Source organism: Phaseolus vulgaris, chromosome 5 (assembly GCF_000499845.2).
Source record: "Phaseolus vulgaris cultivar G19833 chromosome 5, P. vulgaris v2.0, whole genome shotgun sequence".
Classification (NCBI taxonomy): Eukaryota; Viridiplantae; Streptophyta; class Magnoliopsida; order Fabales; family Fabaceae; genus Phaseolus; species Phaseolus vulgaris.
The window spans coordinates 3,332,637-3,351,877 of record NC_023755.2 but is presented as its reverse complement, the minus strand read 5'-3'; the positions used below and the strand labels follow the sequence as shown (position 1 = coordinate 3,351,877).

General features: G+C 30.1%; 2 protein-coding genes across 3 annotated transcripts; one reads left to right on the top strand and one right to left on the bottom strand.

Annotated features, from left to right (window-relative positions):
- Positions 1-3,322: 3,322 nt before the first annotated feature.
- On the top strand, positions 3,323-4,704 carry LOC137836215 (late embryogenesis abundant protein 3-like). The gene is made up of 2 exons (XM_068645059.1): positions 3,323-3,745; positions 4,400-4,704. The coding sequence occupies exons 1-2, from the start codon at positions 3,353-3,355 to the stop codon at positions 4,571-4,573; spliced, it is 567 nt and encodes a 188-aa protein (XP_068501160.1). The 5' UTR covers positions 3,323-3,352; the 3' UTR covers positions 4,574-4,704.
- Positions 4,705-8,564: 3,860 nt separating this feature from the next.
- LOC137834872 (pheophytinase, chloroplastic) lies at positions 8,565-13,130 on the bottom strand. 2 transcript variants are annotated; one of them, XM_068643096.1, is made up of 6 exons: positions 12,922-13,130; positions 11,932-12,710; positions 10,181-10,407; positions 9,545-9,736; positions 9,282-9,438; positions 8,565-8,900 (listed from the first exon to the last, which is right to left on the bottom strand). In XM_068643096.1, exons 2-6 carry the CDS (start codon positions 12,637-12,639, stop codon positions 8,646-8,648), a joined length of 1,539 nt encoding a protein of 512 aa, XP_068499197.1. In that variant the 5' UTR covers positions 12,640-12,710; positions 12,922-13,130; the 3' UTR covers positions 8,565-8,645. The 2 variants fall into 2 exon arrangements, with proteins under 2 accessions (XP_068499197.1, XP_068499198.1); XM_068643097.1 differs by lacking the exon at positions 8,565-8,900 and having other exon boundaries at positions 9,276-9,438; positions 12,922-13,078.
- Between the last annotated feature and the right edge of the window lie 6,111 nt (positions 13,131-19,241).

The window sequence follows — 19,241 nt, the reverse complement described above, 5'->3', positions numbered from 1 at the left end:
ACACCACAGTTCCCACACCACTTTATTTATTGTATTGAATGGTCTACGTAATGTTTGTCAACGAAGAGTTATATATTACTTAAAGGCTAATTTAATATTCATATTTTTGTTATGTTTTCTATTTTTTATTTATTAGGTTAATATTATAAACATATTTTTCTTTATTTTTATGTGTTATATTCTTTCTTTCGCTTTTATCAATGACAATAGTTCATGTACACAAATAAATAAGATGACACTAATTTGAAACAAGAAAAATGATCTCAGATTACATAATTTTAGTTCAAAATATAAAAAATAAGAATAAAATTATTATAAAAGAAAATAATATATTACTAATGATTAATTTCACCATTGTTACATTTAAATTTGCATTCAATGTTTAATGATCTAATTTCATCAAATATAAACATCAACCTAAGATTATTATAAAGAAATTATCAAGCATCATGATGTTAACATCTTCATGTTTAAAATTTGTATTAGTTTGTTAAATTTCATCATATCCAAGTATGAATTTATATAATAATATTAAGAAGGATTATCAAACATTTTGTTAAAATCTTTATTATTTTAAAATTTATATTGTTTATCTGATGTGTCACCTCGTTTGTCAATTTTTCTAAATCATTTGTTTGGATATTTTGTTGTTTATTTTGACTAAAGATCAAAGTGTGATTCTTATTTCTAGCATACAACACCTAATATGTATAACAACTGGTTCTAGAAGAGGTTGAATGTTGCTATCACACAAATTGTAGATGATACAAAATAAACAAGCACATCGTCTAACAACAAAACAAAGACAACAACACATCAGGTTTTTACACTAGTTCACCCTAAACCTTGGACTACGTCCAATTCTCTCTCGAGTAATCTGCTTAATAGGTTCCACTAATCAACAAGTGATTGCAATAAGTGCACAAACCTCTCTAGGTTATACGAGTACACAAACATCTCCAACTTATACCAATCATAATTTTTCCCTAAGACTAAGACCTCTCAAGATACAATAAAAACACTCTTATAAAGTGTACAATCTAAGCTCAATGGGTATACTTTACAAAGTGAAGAATTTCTAATGTTTTATACACAACCCAAAATGACTAGCTAGACCTTCTAATATAGTTGATAAGAACTTTGTGTATGTTGAACTTTTCTATACAAAGGATATTTTGATAGTTATTATCTTCATCTTCTTTGACTTTTGAGTCCTTTATAAAATTTTCACAACAAAGATGAACATTGGAGCTCAAAACTGAAACATTTGGTATATTTGCAAATTCCGCTCTACAACTTCATAGTTTCATAGTTTTGGTAGTGGACGCTCTAAAAAGAAACAATTCAAATATGTTTATAATAAACTGTGATGAGTACATATCAAATATAATAATATAGAATTAGTAATTTGAAAAACTTTTATATCAGAACAATTTTTGGTAATATTATTTTTCAAAAAAATTCTATCCTTGTATAAAATTAAAACGTTGATGCATATCAATCATTAAGTAAGATTTAATTTGATTAAGATAGAATCATGAATACGAAGAACTTTTATTTTCCAAAAACCTTGTTAATGTTGTATTTCAAAAACTTTCCATATTTGATTTAATCAAAATGTTGAGAAAATATTTATTTTAAGGATTAATTAAAGTCACGTGCGAGTTTCACAAATGTAGAATAGCCACTAGAGATCATTTGCAGAACAAATGAGTTAAGTTTTAAAAGGTCTTGATAGGTTAGATCATATACTACAAAACAAAGACGTAACCGTATAAAGTAAAAATGAGGATGAGAGCCTCTAACACATTTTGCACTTGTGTGATAGTCTAACAATTTTAACTTAGTAAGACGGTCTAAAATGTTTAAATTTGTGAGATTGTCTAACACATTCTAGCATAATTGTCTAACATTGTGAGGTCATCTAACAAGTTAATACTATAAATTGATTAATATGTTTATCTGCTACTTAAATATGACTTTATTATAAAACTTAACATGTTTATAATTTTTGTTATTATCAAAATCTTATAAATTTTCTTATTCACAGAGGACCGTTTAATGGGATATTAGACTATCTAGAGGTTATCAAATCATCTAGTGTTTAACACGATGCCTATTTGACCTAAGAAGGTTCGTTTAAGAAATGCAGACTTCAAGATATATCTTTTAATAAACACTTTTCTATATGTTTCGTCTAACGAAGCATAAAGAACTTTTATCAATGAAAACTTAATAACACAAATGAATAAACGAACATGTTTGAATGATTATTTTATCCTTAGCTCTTTCAGACCAAATGATCATGCCAAAAGTAAATTTTCAACTCAACTTAATCACTTGACTAATGTGTATTCATGTTTACTTTAATAAGTGATCATGTCCTATACTTAACTATTTTTAAGCAATAATTTAAATCTTAGAGTATTAAACTTTTGTCTTAACAATCTCCGTGTAAAACACTAAATTAAAACATGAATCTATAAAAAAAAACATTCCAGAGATCAAGTTTTCACAAACAATTTTTACTCCATACAAACTTTCATATATTATAGGTTAAAATGCAAGTGTAATTGATTAACAAATTGTTGAATCTAATATTGTATTTTCATTAGTCTGATTATATCAAGGAGATATAATCCTTCATCCATTTGGTTACAAAATCAATACAGATCAAGATACAAAGTTTCTAAGAAAACTAAAGCTCGTGTTTTACTTATAAAAAAAAAATCAGACTTTATATATCAGTTTATTACAAATTAAGCATAAGAAAAAACAATAAATGCAAACACTATAATCCCTTCTCTTCAACTTGCTCCCTTTTAGCTTGCTTCCCCTGAGCTTAAATAATATATTTAAAGTTATCACTCTTAAAAAGTTAATAATGAAAAAAAACTAATTACAATAAATTATAGATTCAATGGCTTGAATTTTTCTTTCCCCAATATAGTTGTTAATACTTATATTAAATAAATATGCTAATTTCAATAATTTTATTTTTTTTATATTTTTAACTCAAATGACAATTATATTAATAAGGGGCAAGAAAAATGCGTTAGCATAAACCATTTTATAACTTAACTAAACTACTGATAAAATAATTAATCTACCAAAAAGATATAATACTATTAAATTCTTTCAAAAACAAATTAAAACAATAAAAAAGAGTTACATGCAAACTTTCTAACAAGTGAATTCACCATCTTTGTACAAGCACCACAAGAGAGCCACACGTAGGAGCATGTCTCTGTGCAAACTAACACGTGTTCCACATGCACAATTCCAAAATATTCGCAAGCTTATATTGAGAAAAAATAGCATTAACATCAAACATTCTCATCTCAACCTAAAAATGAGTCATGGCCAACCCAAGAAACCACAACCAGAACATGAGATCTCCAATTACGGCGAAGTTCTCGGTGTCTCCTGCGCCCTCAACGACGGCAACGTCCGGGAGAAGAGCTTCGAGCTTCACTCGCCTGTGGTTCCCACTGGCCTCGGTTCCGCCGCCATAGATGGCGACCCCATAACCATCGGAGAAGCTCTGGAATCGGTCGCCATATCGGTGGGGGATAAAGCGGTGGACCAAACCGACGCCGCTGCGATCAGCGCGGCTGAGATCAGGGCTTCCGGAGGGACCATCCTGAGGTCCGGCGGCGTCGGTGAAACGGCGCAAGCGGCGGCCACCTTCAACAGTCACGTCATGCGAGCACAAGACATGAAGAAACTTTCCGATATCTTAACGGTAAGAACATTACCGAAGCCACGTCATTCACTTTTTTTTTAATAAAATAAACAATTAAAAATAAATAATAGTGACAGAAAAAAAAAGTTTGGATAGAAAAATTACATCAGAAGATATGATCACTCAGATTTTACCACATAGATTAAAAACATAGAGAGATATAAGTTAAATTGCGTTTAATGTTTTTAAAATTTTATATACTTTATAAATAATATTTAATTTATTTCAATAAACATCTTAACTTCAATATTTAAGTGATTTCATATACTAAATAGAAGTTAAGCTTTTAAAAATATGATTTATTTATTTATTTATTTTAAATTTAAATATATTTTTAGTTTAGTCCTTTTATATTAAATGAAAAATTTGGTTCTACTACTCTTTAGAAAGTCATAAGTTTTAGTTCATAATTCAATTAAAGTATCTAAACTTTTTTAATTAACTAAAATGTACGAATAGAATTGAAATAAAATTGAGAATTCTAATTTCTAGTTAATTTTAATTTTAAATTCCATCATATTTTAATATTTAAAATATGTAATTTTAAGGACAGGTATGAATATTAAGTGGAACTAAACACTATTTAAGCTTTTTTTTCTCTAACACTATTTAAATTTAATGATTTTGAATGGGATGACGATGGCATCTTCAAAGGATGCGACGGAGAAGCTCCCAGTGGACAAGGCAGTGACGAAAGAAGATGCTGAGGCTGTGCATGCGGCGGAGGTGCAGTTTCCACGGCGGAGGGAGGCAGCAGAAGTGGTTGCTGAATCTGTCGGTGTGGCAGCATCCATGGCCACTGCAGCTGACCTTAATGAACGAAATTGAGGCTAGGAATATAGTGTTTGCTGTTTTTTAAAAACGTGTTTTTGGGTAAAACCAGCTTAATTTGTAACTACTCAATATGAATACTCATTTTGTGCTTTTCTTTTAACAATTAAATATTTGTTTGACATAAATATGGTTAAATTATAATATGCCACGTACTATGTCAAATTATATATGCTTCATGATGTCTGGGATTTTTGTTCTTGCTAGGGTTTCTTCCAGCCTTGAGAATACTTCCTCTCAATTCAATTATAAGAAGAAGAAGAAGAAACTAACTTTTAACTGCTTTTATTAATTATGTTCTAAGAAGATTTTTTTAGAACAAAAATTAAAATTCACTTTTTCATAAACTAAAAAGTTCCCATCGATAAATTGACATATTATTTTTTTTTATGTCTGATATAAGTTGATGTAATGATTTTTATATAAAACAGAGTATCCAATTTTATATTAATTAAAAATGTTAGCTTATTTTATTTAATTTTACTGATTTTATAAAAAAATCATATTTATAAATTAATCATCTTACTAAAGATGGTTCTCAAATTTGAACTTAAAAATATTTTATACGTTGTGATCTATGTTGTTGTGTTTGTTTCTACTTAATAAATGGAAATGTGGGATGTATACTCGTTTGTTTCAGATGACTGAAAAAAAAATGGAACAATGTTTAAGGTTTAAGGTTTAGATTAATTTGACTTGTTTTATTTTTGCTTTATTTGTGCATGACAAGTTGGTTTTACTATTGAGCTTAAAGATTCTCATTTACAAAGATTATTGAACAAGGCATAGTGATTCCTAAACCATGGATAACTGGAATATTGTGCATGACAACTTGGTTTTACTTTTGAGCTTAAAGATTCTCATGTACAAAGATTATTGAGCAAGGCATAGTGATTCCTAAACCATGGATAGTTGGAATAGATGGAGTTTAAAAAAATTGAAATAAATAGAGTGCGTATCATGTTTTCACGTTGCTTTTGTTGTTGGTGAGATCATGTTTGCTGTGTGAGCTTATGAGTAGACATTTAGTGGTTGAGTGGTTGTCTTGTGCTCGTGTATTTGTGTTTTTAAGTAAAGTAGGTAAAATTTCATTTTGCATGAAGATGTTTTGAAATCCTAAATCAATACCTTAAGTAAAATAGGTTCACAATCAATTATACAATATATACAAAACAATCACAATCGATTAGGTAAGATATACAAAGCAATCATATTCCATAATCAATTTAATGAGTTAATTCAAAGGACAATTGACTATTCTTGAATCATAATCAATTATAATTATTTTTCAATGATAATTAATTATATATGAACTATAATTGATAATGCGTTTTAATTTTTTATGGATAATTAATTATATGAATTTTTTTATCAGCAATTATATGAATGATATAATCGATTATGTGTGTGATTTTAAAAGTTAATTGATTATGTTTTGGTATAATCGATTATGGACGTTCTTTTGTGATTTCTTTGATTTTGATTTATATTTTGAGTTTATTTGGTTGGTTTGTTGTGTAAAAGTTGTTATGAAAGTTTACAGTTCAGTAGATCTAGGTTTATATGTTGCATGAATGTGTTTATTATGATTTTGTAGGTGGTTTTATTCTGTATTTGGTGGTGTCGTAGTGTTCATGTACTGTGATATATACAAACAAGTTGAACCTGTTTTATATCTAAATTTGAGCATTTTTCAAGTAAGTTTGAATATGAATGATAGACTATTTCATTACACTTTTGTGCACATCTTGAGTCTTTAAGAAAATAATTTTTTGCAATTGTTACATGTAAATATTTTTATGTTATAAGTCATAAAAAATAATATAATGATTAACTAGTTTCAATATATTATGCAACACATGATGCTGGGACAACAACATGTATCTTCTTCATGTCATTCTCATCACACAAATCACGAGTGTGTGTGAAGTGAATTTGTACATCAATGCAATTACTGAGCTAGAATAGTCCCACGATTTAAAAAAAAAATTGAATAAGTTGAGTATATATCATATAAATGGTGTTTCACAAAAGATTAAAATGACGATGATGAAGATGAATAAGACCCAATCATACCACACGACCATATTCATGGCAATGCACTTCAATCCTTAATTTCGGTCATTCTCATATGATATCACAAATTTGGAACAACATTCAAGAGTTGCAAAACAGTATCAGGACTATAAACCTAGATATCAACAAATAGTTTGATAGGATTTATAAAAGAATTAAAGAGGTGTAACATAGCTTAATGACTTTCACAACTCTTTGAAATGGTAAATATTTGATTTTATCATTGTTATTATTTTCCTATTGTAATATCATTTTGTTTAATATTCATTCTGCACACACTTTATCGATAAATTTTGCTTTTAACTCAGTAAAATTTACCGTATTTTCAAACTTTTGCATACATATTTTATAATTAAAAGTTTTAATTTTTTTTTAATTGAAATAAATATATTTTTTGACAATTTTTCAATGTTCTTAGACAGTGTCATATTTTTTTCCGAGTCTGTTTTTACACATGTTAGGAGCAATACTTTAATTAAAAATAACAAAAATTTATAAATAAATAAAGCATATTTATTTTTAAATTAATTTTAAATATAAAAACAAATTTATAATCTTACTTTTTATTAATTAAAACAATTTCAATTGCATATCACTATAAATTTCCATAATTATTTTTTTATTTTTTAATTTATTTACTTTATTTAAAATAATCTCACTTTTTCCACACTCTCGAATTAATTTTTATCTATTCCCTTAAATTCTCTCCCTATTCCAACGAAGGTAGACACCAAGATATTTTGATACCTTTTACTTGGAGTTTGTAATGAAGAATTAATGTTATTCAGTATTCTTTTACTTTGAGTTTGTAATGAAGAATTAGTGTTATTCCTTTTACTTTGAGTTTGTAATGAAGAATTAATGTTATTCAGTATTTGGAATATTCTTTTAATTTTTAATTATTTTTATCATGTAGGTAATGAAGAAAAAAAGGGCAAAAAGTTGAAAGATGGTAAATGATTATTTAGGTCGATGAAAGTATAAGTATCCATTTAATTTTTAGAGAATAGAAGATTTTATTTCGTGAGACCATTTTATTATTAGGATTTAATATTTAATGATCAATTTGATATTAAATTTATTTTTAGGGGCTAATTTTATATTAAATTTTAAAATTTATAGATCATTTATAACTTTTTTATACATTTGAAAAAGAAATTATATTTTTCAACAATTAAATTGCTACTAATTTACCTCAAAATATCATTTAAACTATATTTTGATACTTTGACACCCTTGCGCATCAATTGCTGGTCTCTATTTGCTTTTTATATCCTATAATTAATTTTTATAGATAGTTATTTTAATTTTGTTATATTATATTAACATTTGTTAATGAAGCTACTTGTACTTACATACATTTGAGGTCTCAACTTAAATTATAGTGTTTTTTTTTTCTATAATATTAAGAGTAGATTATATTATGAATCATTTATTAGCAATGAACATATTACGAATTCATTTAGCAAAAATGAACAGGTAAATATATTAAAAAAATCATAAAATTATTATTTTAAGATTTTGAATTGAAAAAAATTATCTTAATTTCTTATATAAATTTCAATTATTCGTTCTTAGAACCTAAATAGAAAATATGAAGTTTTAATACTTATATCAAATATTTTTGAGAAAAAAAAAATAACAATAATTGCAGCAGTTTAAGACTTCAAATATAAAGAGCTTTTTTTTATCTTAAAAAAATAACAAGTAATACGAAATTCTGAGACTTCAATTCTTATTGTAATATTATATGTTATGTTTTTTTTTTTTTTTTTTTACCGATTCAATTATAATTCATCCACTGTTCTTAATCAATTCAATAATTAATCTGATATTAAAAAACAGTCGATTAAAGTTACAAATATGGGATGGTTCTGAATTATATAATATATATATTTTTTAAGAGTGAGAGTAATAAACTAACCTACTTTTTTTTTAATTAATTATCATACAAAGTTGATTTACATTTGAATATGACATGAGGTTCACCAAATCATTGAGATTTGGCTGCCAGAATATTACTGAACTTTGGTTGAAATTTGATCAAAGATCTTATCCTGTCCCAAACTGAGACATTGGAAGCGAAAAATTTGACCATCACTGACCTTCTTGAATCTTCTCTGGGAAATTCTAATTCCCTGTCAATAACAGTGTGCTTCATACTGTCTAGATCTTCAAGCAGTGGTAATGAAACAGAACCTTGAGACTCTAGGTTTCTGATCCATCCGCGAAGTAAGAAATTTATGATCTACATACAAACTTCTAGTATTAATTATTGAGATCATGATCATGGCAATCACAAGGAAGAAATGACTTAAAAGAACTGATAAACCAAACACAAACACACTTGTTCGTTGAAGATCTCACATCGACTAATGATAAAGACATTTTCCAGTATATAAGTGAATGCAAATTTCATCTTATAAACCGATTTTATAAGGTTAAGTTAGTTTTAAACTTCGTTTCTTAATAATATTCCTTTTATTCATTACAGTAGTACCATAATCCAATTTTGTATGCATGCTTTTTATCACATAAAATTGATAAACTATTATATCTTCATGGTCTCAGATTGCAGTGAAAAAGAGCAGAGGCAATTTTGAATCTGATATGAGAGGATTTTTCATACCTCAGGAACTTCATCATGAGGGCAGTGACCAGCAGGACTTATTAGATAATATGGAGCATCAGGCACCTGCCTTTTAACCTGGAATCCCCAAACTGGCCCCACCCAGGGATCTTCTTTTCCATACATAAGGCAGATTGGCACATTGTTTCCTCGACATCTAAAATGCAGAAACCATCAAAATCCTTAACTTGTGAATTCATGCATGTCTAATACCAGTTTCACTGAAGGATAGTGTTTCACTGAAAAGAGCTTGTAATTTCTACCTGGATAATGTTTCACTGAAGGATAGTTCTCCCTGAGGAGCAAACATTATTGAGGCAAATGAAGCAGCAGCAGCTGGATGCCTTGTGGTTTCAACTATGCGTGAGAAAACGTTATCTACGTTTGTTGAGTGATCTGCATAAACCTGATTAAGTACCTCAGCAATACTTCTAGGATCAGAAATTTTCTCCCACCTGAAAGATAAAAGATTATAACATGTCAGGTTAATGGAAAATATACAATTGAGTACACCTGAAGTTGCACTCTCACTCTCACCAATTATGAACACAATGGAATGATGCCTCACACACTCATCATGCACATCAAGGAGAAAAAATAAACCATCTAGAAAAATCTTACTCATTGGAGTACATATTTTAGGGTTAAAGGGTAATAAATTTCAGTGGCTTTGTGTGCATGAGAGTTTCTTCAGTTAATGGAATGATGTTCTTGTTAATGGTATTGTAAAGTTTGTTCTTCAAAATAGAACACTAGGTTCATTAAGCAGAGTTTCTTATTCATCACTCACATATTAATGGATAAGTACGTAACATGCATGAATTGTAAAATATCAAAATCATGTCATGTCAGCAAAAAGATAGAAATGAAGCAATAAACAAAAATAACTCTATACTTACAACAACTCTGTAAGTCTCTTTATACTTGAAGGTAGGGGGAATGTTCCAGACCATGGAAATATTTTTGCTAGTCTTGGATTTTTTATTGGATTAGGAAGAAAACCCCAAAAAGGTGTTGCATTAAGCAACGTGACACCTTTCACCAAGTGAGGGTTGCAAGCTGCAAAATACAATGCAACCAATCCTCCTAGTGAGTTGCCGACGAGATAGACTGGTTCACCAATGACCTGTTGTAACAAATAATTAACTTGGATAATTTCTTCAATGATTAATTTCCAAAAGCAAATTAGCTTCATTTTCAAACTAATCCTACTGAGCCTTCAAATTATGGAATATCAAAATCCTTTGTCAACTATATTTCAGGTTGGCCAATGTGGTTATAATAACATTTAGAGCAAAAGATTGCAGAAGGCTACAAAGATCTTAGAAAGATGAAATCTTTCATGTAAAAGTATTTCTAATACAGCAGGTTTATGCTGTTGTTTAGACTTCCATTAGAGATTTGATTAAACATCACAAATATATGAAACACTAAAATACCAACTATTGTTCACAGCTCTCTTAGTAGCAATCTAGCATATGAACCAAATTTTTGCAGCATAGAATAATTTAATGGCAGTGGCAATATTTTTATGTCATGGCAGTAATGGTTTGACAGTCAACAACACTAGATATTGGAGGAGGGACAAGTGGTGCTTCCTCAGAACAAAAGGGGCACAAGAAATATCACAATAATAATCAAGCAAAGATTGTCTTGGTAAATGCCATCAATGCAATATAAATCACACTTTTGAATCGTTCTGAAGTCTTTCTTAGTACCACAATAAAAAATGTTATGTGAATCAAATAACTTCACCTATTGTTCCAAGTATATCCTACCATGAATATTCGCAAACCAGCTAATTAGGTAATACCATAAATTTCATGCTATGGTGTTGCACATAGCTGTATGACATTATAGACGCAGTTCATATATAATCCTTCTCCTGATAGTTAAGAAACTAATATTGCAGCTTAAGAAAATATTAGAAAAAATCCAGAAGAAAATTTGCCTGCATAAATTTTCAGTATATAGTCTGAGCAAAAAATGACTTGGCTGCTGTTAAACACTATCTAAACTGTAATGGAAAAATTATGAATTAATTGTCTTGAGGTTTTCTTAGCATCTCAGATACTAAAATAGGTCATTTGAACCAAATGATCACACTTCCTGATCCAATCATTTCATATTATATAAGTAGGTGCAAACCTTATCTTAATAACCGATTTTATAAGTTTGAGTTATACTTAAAATTCACTTCTTAATATAATATCAGAGTCATATAAAGTCTATTTTGTTGGCTTATCAGTCCACTTCTTAATAACCACATCAAATAAAGCTATGGCTGTTTGTGTAACTGAAAAAAATGAATACAATCAGAAAGTAATACTTGTTTTATAAATCTTAAGCAACATATAATACAGCTGTAGAAAGAATTAGAAGTATCAAACTCAGTAGTAAAGACATCTTGATCATAGAGTCTCTGGTACCATGAAACAAACCAACTAGTCCAAAAGCTTAAATTGTAAGATGTGGAGATATTATCGCATCCTACAATAAGAAATCTAAAACTACCGAGTGAAAGATGCAAACTCAGATACAAATTCACCTAGAACAGTTTTATCATGTAGTTTGAAGCTAAGAGCAAAACAAACTGGACTTAGATAGTTAAAAAACAGGATGCTAAGAACAAACAATTCATGTCCCTTACCTCTTCTACAAAGCAACGAACTTGATCTTGCCACAGATCAACTGAGTAAACAAGCTTAGCCGCCCAAGGTTCAGTTTCATCTCCAAAACCCCATGAAGAAATGCTTTCATTCGATGCAACCTCTTCCTTAGACAGAGGGGCAGGGTCTTCAAAAGGCAAAGACATCCCTTGGCCTAGAAAATCCAGAGCAAAAACTCTGTAGTCACGCCCCAAATCCTTAAGCTGCTTCTCATAATGGAAAGAGCCAACACCAAAACCTGGCAGAAAGAGAAGATTAGGAGAATCCACGTTTTCGCACCCTGCTTTCTCATAGTGCACGTTGAGTTTAGGCTTCCATCTCCAAAAGCAACTACTTATTGGTGCACCAGATTCACCATTTGAACCATCAGGTAAACCTGGAATCAGAACCTTTGTTGCAAGCTCCTCTACTCCTGAAATATCCCTTGCTCCCTCTTCAATCACATAACCATCATAACTTCCACTACAAACTTTGAAATTATTGAGTCTTTTAGAGTCTCTTAGCTGCACCCTACCCGAATCACAAAATCTCACAGACCCACATGCAGAACTAGTGTTGGTGCAATAAACTCTAAGTTTTCCTATAGAAGAAACCATTGATTGACGTGAATTCAATCTGTTCTCAGCCAATTTCCACTTTGAGTTCACAACTTGACAGCATGGTGCTGACCCATAAGAAAGAGTTTCCATACCCAGAAACTGTCTTCTACTCTAACAGCAAAAAATGAAAATTTTTCACTGCAAACTCAACTCGATTTCCTCTGTGATAATTGACAAGAAGAGCCAAATTAAAAAAAATTGATTTTTTTTTTCACTGAGCAAACAAAGCATGTAATACATCATGAACTGCGTTTACAATAAGCATGTACAATGATTATTTAGCCACTAGCCGGAACAGAAGAGGAAACATAGCAATTCGAGCTTAAAAACAATCAAAATCATGAAACCTTGACTTGTTTAGGGAAAAAATACCTTTAATTTAATGAAAGAGAGAACATGAAAATGTGTTGGTTCTTCAGGTTTCAGAGTTTAGAACAAGAGTTGTAGACTGAGACATGTTGCTAGATCCTAGATATGTTTCGACTTGCTTGAAAGATTCTCTTTCCTTTTTATCACATCACATTGGTATGATTTTATGTATTAGATCTCGTTCATATTACCCAACTATTACATCATTTGTTAATTTTATTAAAATTTATTGTCAATATTTAGAACTGACATATTATATATTTTTAAATTTACTTAGTGCCTCCTTTATATAAATTAATATTATTATATATTTCTAAAATACTAAAATATAAATAATTCCCCCATTTCTTATTTTTATAAAATTTAACACTTAATTAATAAATATATACCTAAATATTGATAATATATATATATATATATATATTTTCGAACTATCGATTTTGGTGCCACTTTTAAGATAAATAAATAAAATTATATTTTTTATTATATTAAAAATAAAACATATCAATATTTATTATTTTATTTTAAATTTAAAATATACATACATATATATATATATATATTTAAGAAGTCACTTAATTGTTTAATTTTTGTAAATAAATAGTTAAAACTTTATAAGTATCATATTATTTCTTTGTATATTGTAAATAATATAATAAAAAATAAACTTTTAAACTATATTTTTATTTTTAAAACAGTCGAGTTAGCAAACCATTCCATCTTATTCCGAACATTGAAAACTAAAAATATCTAAACCTGTTCCAATGGATTTCCGGGTCAAGCTGACCCGACCCACTTACTTACGCCCGGTTACTGGTTTGTTTTGTACGTTTCAACTTCAATCCAGAATGTTCTGCCTACCCAGTAAACCATCCGCCAGCCACGTGTCCAAATAGTACAATGTGACACTAGTTTTGGTTTAAATAGATAAAACTGGTTTCTGAATTGATTTTAATTATAATTTGGCATGGCTGAAAAAATATATTTTTTGTTTAAAAATCCAATTCCATAAACCCTTTTCATGTTTTCTTGCAGAACTAATTTTGTAAAAAGAATTCAAACCAAACTATTCATATTTTTATTAAAAAACTAAAATAAAATAAATAAAAATGTAATGTTATCGGGTAAATAAAGAAAATATAGTTCACATTTTTACTTTACATCAATTTAAATTGAAAAATGACTCTTAAAAAGATATATTATTACAACTTTATGTAGACGAAGGAAAATATATATGTATCTTTAAAATGAGTTTATTGTTTTTTAATAATATATATTGTCTAGTTCTTTTATTATAGCAAATATACAATACTATTATTATTGTTGTTTTAAAAATTATTATTATGTTATAGTTATTACCATAATTATTTGTATATTATATTATATTATATATCTTAATTGTTATCATTTTGCCATCTCATTATTAAAATTACTATTTTTATCATCATCACGGTCACATATCATAATCTAATCTTTTTCAGTCAAAATTCTATCATTAAATAAGATTAATTTTTACTTGTTTTTATTCTTTGGGTTTTACCATATTCATGTGTTTATCTCATTTGATCACATTGTAACTATAAAAAGATTTTGTAAACTATAGATAATATTTATGGATGAGATAATTTGATGTGAAGGATAGATTTTGCAGATGTTAGACCAAAATAGTAATGGTACTATGCCAACCAATAAAACAATTTTGTTTTTAATAGTAAGAAGGAATAAGGAAGATGTGAGTGTGTGGAGGAGAAACATGGAGGGGTGTACAAGAAAACAAAGATAACTTACCGTAAAAGGATTCTCTATAGGTTGCGTGGAGGTGAGGCGTCACAGTGTTTGTAGCTAACTCAAAAGTCAAAGACAATGTCATATGATGGAGAAAGTTAACAAGGTATCCAATATGCTAATTCTGATCCAGAGTTAGTTTAGATGAATTTTAATTTTATTTAGATAGGTTCAGGTTGTGCTTTGGATGTTACAACCTGATTTTTTTTAAATATAAGGCTTTGTACTATTTTTCATATAGTTTGTATTTATGTGAGAGATGTGAGTGGGTAGAGAGAGAAAGGGTAAGAGAGAAACAAAAGAAAGAGATATATCTTTATTATGTGAATATTATATCATTCAGAGAAGGTATTTATACAGAAAAGAAGATGATTGCGTAATAAATGATGCATGGGTATCATTACCAACCTCTCTTAAACTTAGGATAGGTGAATCAAACACCCTAAGTTTATGTTTAAAATTGTGAAATAAATAATCAGATACATGTTTTGTTAATATATTTGCTACTTGAAATTGAGCTAGTAAGTGCAGAAGCGTGAGGTGTTTATCATGCACATAGTCCAAACAAAATGTAAGTCAAGCTCGAAATGATTTGAACGTGAATGCATGATGGGATTGGCAACAAGTTGAACAACCCCATGTTGTCTGAATAAAGCCGTGGTGTTGAAGTGGGAATGGGAAGCTCATTCATCAGAGAAGTGATCCAAATAATATCAGCAGGGGCAACAACAACCTTTTATTTATGTATTGTTGTGGGAGACAACCTTTTGGTTCTCAGAGGACCATTAAACTAGATTTTGACCAACAAAGACGATACAACCAAATTTAACAAGTACATAACTAAGGACACAACTAGGTTAGTCATCTCAGCATACAAGACCAGACCCCACCAGACCTCATAAAAGCCTCGGCAGAAGAAGAACCAAACATGGACCAGAATATTAGTTGTTCTTCCTTCTAGTCTTTTCACAAGACAAGTTTATGTAAAATAAATTGGGCTCACCTTAGGGGTGCCGAATAAAATAATAAACTAAATTAGGGTGTACTTAGTATAATATTGGGTTTGTGCCAAACCCACCAAAAAAAAACCTAGTTTATAGAAACCATTTAAAAAATCGCCCTTTAAAAGTTTCTAGAAGATGTAGGCTGTCTTGGGAGGTACTCCACTTTGACTTACCTTCTAGAAGGTTTCTCACAAATGACATCTCTATCCCTCTATCTTGCTCTTCCTATAAATAAAGTGTTTTGCCTCATGTATTTAAAACTTGAATTTAAATTAAGAAGATAAACCCCGTTTGAGTGATTAGTAAGCTTTGTCTCCTAAATTGTTCTTGGGTCTTACCTTGAGAGTAGTGCACCTCAAGTGGTGGCTCCTCACCACTCATCTTGGAACCTCCCACTATTCCAAGTGGCGTGATTCCTTGCTCCATTTCCATAAGTTTTCCTTTCTCTTCATCTTTTCCTTTTCTTCAATTACACCTATCCATTATTCTATGTTCATTGGTGTTCTTTATCTATTCCTTTATTTCAGTTTCATCTTGCTTCATTCTATCTTCCATGTTCTTTAATTCCACCCTCATATCATTATCACCTTATATTGTATTTTCTTTTTTGCTCTCTAGAAGAGAACATTCACACTTACTTAACAACTTGGTTAAGTTCATGTCCAATGACAATTTTCTTTGAGCTTATCACTATAATTGCTAATCCAAAAATCATAAACAAAACAGTAACCCATAAAAATGTGAAATCCTAAAATCAAATTACATTAAAAGATGCAGTAACCCGAGATTGATTTTCGATCGTCCAAGTCAGATGGCCTAGTCTGAATCACTGAAACCAATAATCAAGTAGCTTGGAGAAGAGTAAAGACGTAAACCTTGTGTCGAGATGCCTGCAAGATAGCGAAGAATTCTCTTAACAGTCTTCTAATGAGTCACATGTGGTTTATGCATGTATTGGCATACTTTATTGATGGAGAAGGAGAATTCAAGCCGAATGAGAGTAACTTATTATAAAGCTCCAACGATGGAGCAATAAAGAGTAAGATCATCAATCGAAACAAAGTCATCAATAGTGAAACGTAGCGAGGAAACCATGGGAGTTGGCTGAGGCTTAGAATCAAACATGTTTGTACATTGGAAAAGATCTTGAATATATTTGAATTGCATAAGATGAAGAGAGTTATTGTTAAGCCAAATAACTTTAACTCCTAAAAAATAATGTAATTGTTTGAGATCCTTCAGGAAAAAAAAATAGTTCTTAGATGTTTGAGAAAACCTTACACTAAACTTTGTGAGCTACTAGTGACTAAAATATCATCAATATAAATTTAAGTTAAAAAGAGTGTTAGTAGCAGTGAATCGAGTAAACAAAGAGATATCACTTTTAGAATAGGAGAATCCCATTTGAAGAAGAGTGTTGAAGAATTTATGAAACCAGGAGCGAGGAACTTGCTTGAAGACATGTATTGCTTTGTTTAGATGACAAATAAGAGAGGTATCAGAGTTTGTAAACCCTGAAGGTTGTTGCATATAGATAGGTGAATCCAGATCACCATGAAGGAATGTGTTGTTGATGTCTATCTGATGGATAAGCCAGCGAGAAGACAAAACAATGGTGAGCACTAAGCGAATGGTAGTTGGTTTGATAACATGACTGAAAGTATATGTAAAATCATGTCCCTCACATTGATGAAACCCTTTAGCTACAAATTTTGGCTTGTATCTTTAAAGCAAGCCATTTGCATTATACTTCTATTTGAAGACCCATGTACACCCTACAACATTAGCGTCAAAAGGCAGTGAACTTAAAGTTCAGGTATTGTTGTGCATAAGTGCGTCATACTCAACTTGCATTGCATGAAGCCAATGAGGATGAGCCATAGTTTGCCTGTAAGTGGAGGGTTCAAAAGTGTTGTTGGTAAAAAAAAGAGTGAAAAACTTTGGGTTTATAATTTTTGTCCTTAGTGAGGGTTATCGTAGGATCAATATTAAGATCTTGAGTTTCTATTATTGTTGAAGTAGAGGGTGGTGATGCAGTTGGAAATAAGAGCAATGACTTAGTAGAGTTGTCATAAGAAAATGATGCAAGAGAAAAGGAGACAATAATAAGGGGTGATGATGAAAGGTTAGGCACAATATCTGTATTATCAGAAAACTTGAAAGGATTGTTAGGCATAGAGTAAGGAAAAATAAACTCATTACAAATAACATGACGAGAGAAAACACTCTTACCAGAAGCAGTTAAACAAAGATAACCTTTGCGATGAGGATCATAACCAAGAAACAAGCATATTGAAGATCTAAAATCAAACTTATGTTGATTATATGGGTGAAGAAAAGGATAACAACCACATAGAAAATCTTTATAAAATTACAATCAGGTTTATGAGAGAATAGCTTTTCATAGGGACTAAGATTTTTTAAAAATGGAGTAGGTAAGATGTTGATAATATAAATTGCACAAGAAAAAGGTTCACCCCTAAACTTAAGAGGAAAAGAAAAGGTAGTGAGAAAGGCCAAACTAGTGTCTACAATGTGGTGATGTTTGTGTTCAATGGAGTCATTCTACTTGTGAGTGTGTGGACAAGTGAGTCTATGAGAAATATCTTACGTGTTTAAAACTTCGGACAAAGACAAAAAATCTTTTGCATTATTACTTTGAAGAGTTTTGAACAAATGGCATGTTTGGTTTTCTGCAAGCGTTTTGAATTGTAAGAATATAGAGGTAGCTTGCGATTTGTGCGAGATGACATATAACCACGTATACCTAGAAAAAGCGTCAACAAAGGCAACATATTACAAAGATGTGTGGATGCAACATGGGAAATACTACAAATATCAACAAATACCAATTGTAGCGGAGCAAAATAATCAGTGTGTGAGTGTGTAAAAGGAAGTTAATGAACCTTAACTATAACACAAGAATCACAAAAAGAATAATTTGAATTATAAAAGACACAATTTAAACGCATGTTCAAGGCGTATATTTCAAAGTTCATAAGTATTTACAATAGTATAAACATACAGATATAAAGTACGTTCTAAAGTGGGAAAACACATAAAGACCATCATGTATTCATCCTTGGAGTATGATCTCCTTTGTAACCTGATTTTTTACATAGCCATGGTTAGGGAAGAATTCAAAGAAAACCTCATTGTCGCGAGCAAACTGAGAAACACTCAAAAGATTTTTGTTAATTGATGAAACATGTAAAAGATTATTAAGAATGAAGAAATGATTGGAAGAAATATTGCAAAGAGAACCATAACCAACATTGTGAATAGACATACCTTAGTCATTACCAAGTTGGACATTATCAGTACCACTGTAATTTCGTTTCTTAGAGAAAACAACAAAATTGTGTGTTATGTGATGAGTAACGCCAGTATCCGGGTACCCAAGAGGATCGCTAACCGTGGAAGGAATGCCCAAAATGGATGGTTCAGGGTCATTAGGAGTGGGCTAAAAAAATGAAGTGTTAGTAGAAGAAAGTCCAAGATCAGACCTTGGCCAGTAGGTTAACGCAGTATGTC

What these genes read in the sequence shown, in the direction of transcription:
- LOC137836215 (XM_068645059.1), top strand. Translation starts at nt 3,353, where the DNA reads ATGAGTCATGGCCAACCCAAGAAACCACAACCAGAACATGAGATCTCC. An exon ending in AACTTTCCGATATCTTAACG is followed by an intron (nt 3,746 to 4,399) that starts GTAAGAACATTA and finishes GCATCTTCAAAG; the next exon opens with GATGCGACGGAGAAGCTCCC.
- LOC137834872 (XM_068643096.1), bottom strand. Translation starts at nt 12,639, where the DNA reads ATGGAAACTCTTTCTTATGGGTCAGCACCATGCTGTCAAGTTGTGAAC. An exon ending in AAGAGACTTACAGAGTTGTT is followed by an intron (nt 9,737 to 10,180) that starts GTAAGTATAGAG and finishes TTTATCTTTCAG; the next exon opens with GTGGGAGAAAATTTCTGATC. An exon ending in TTCAGTGAAACATTATCCAG is followed by an intron (nt 9,439 to 9,544) that starts GTAGAAATTACA and finishes TCTGCATTTTAG; the next exon opens with ATGTCGAGGAAACAATGTGC.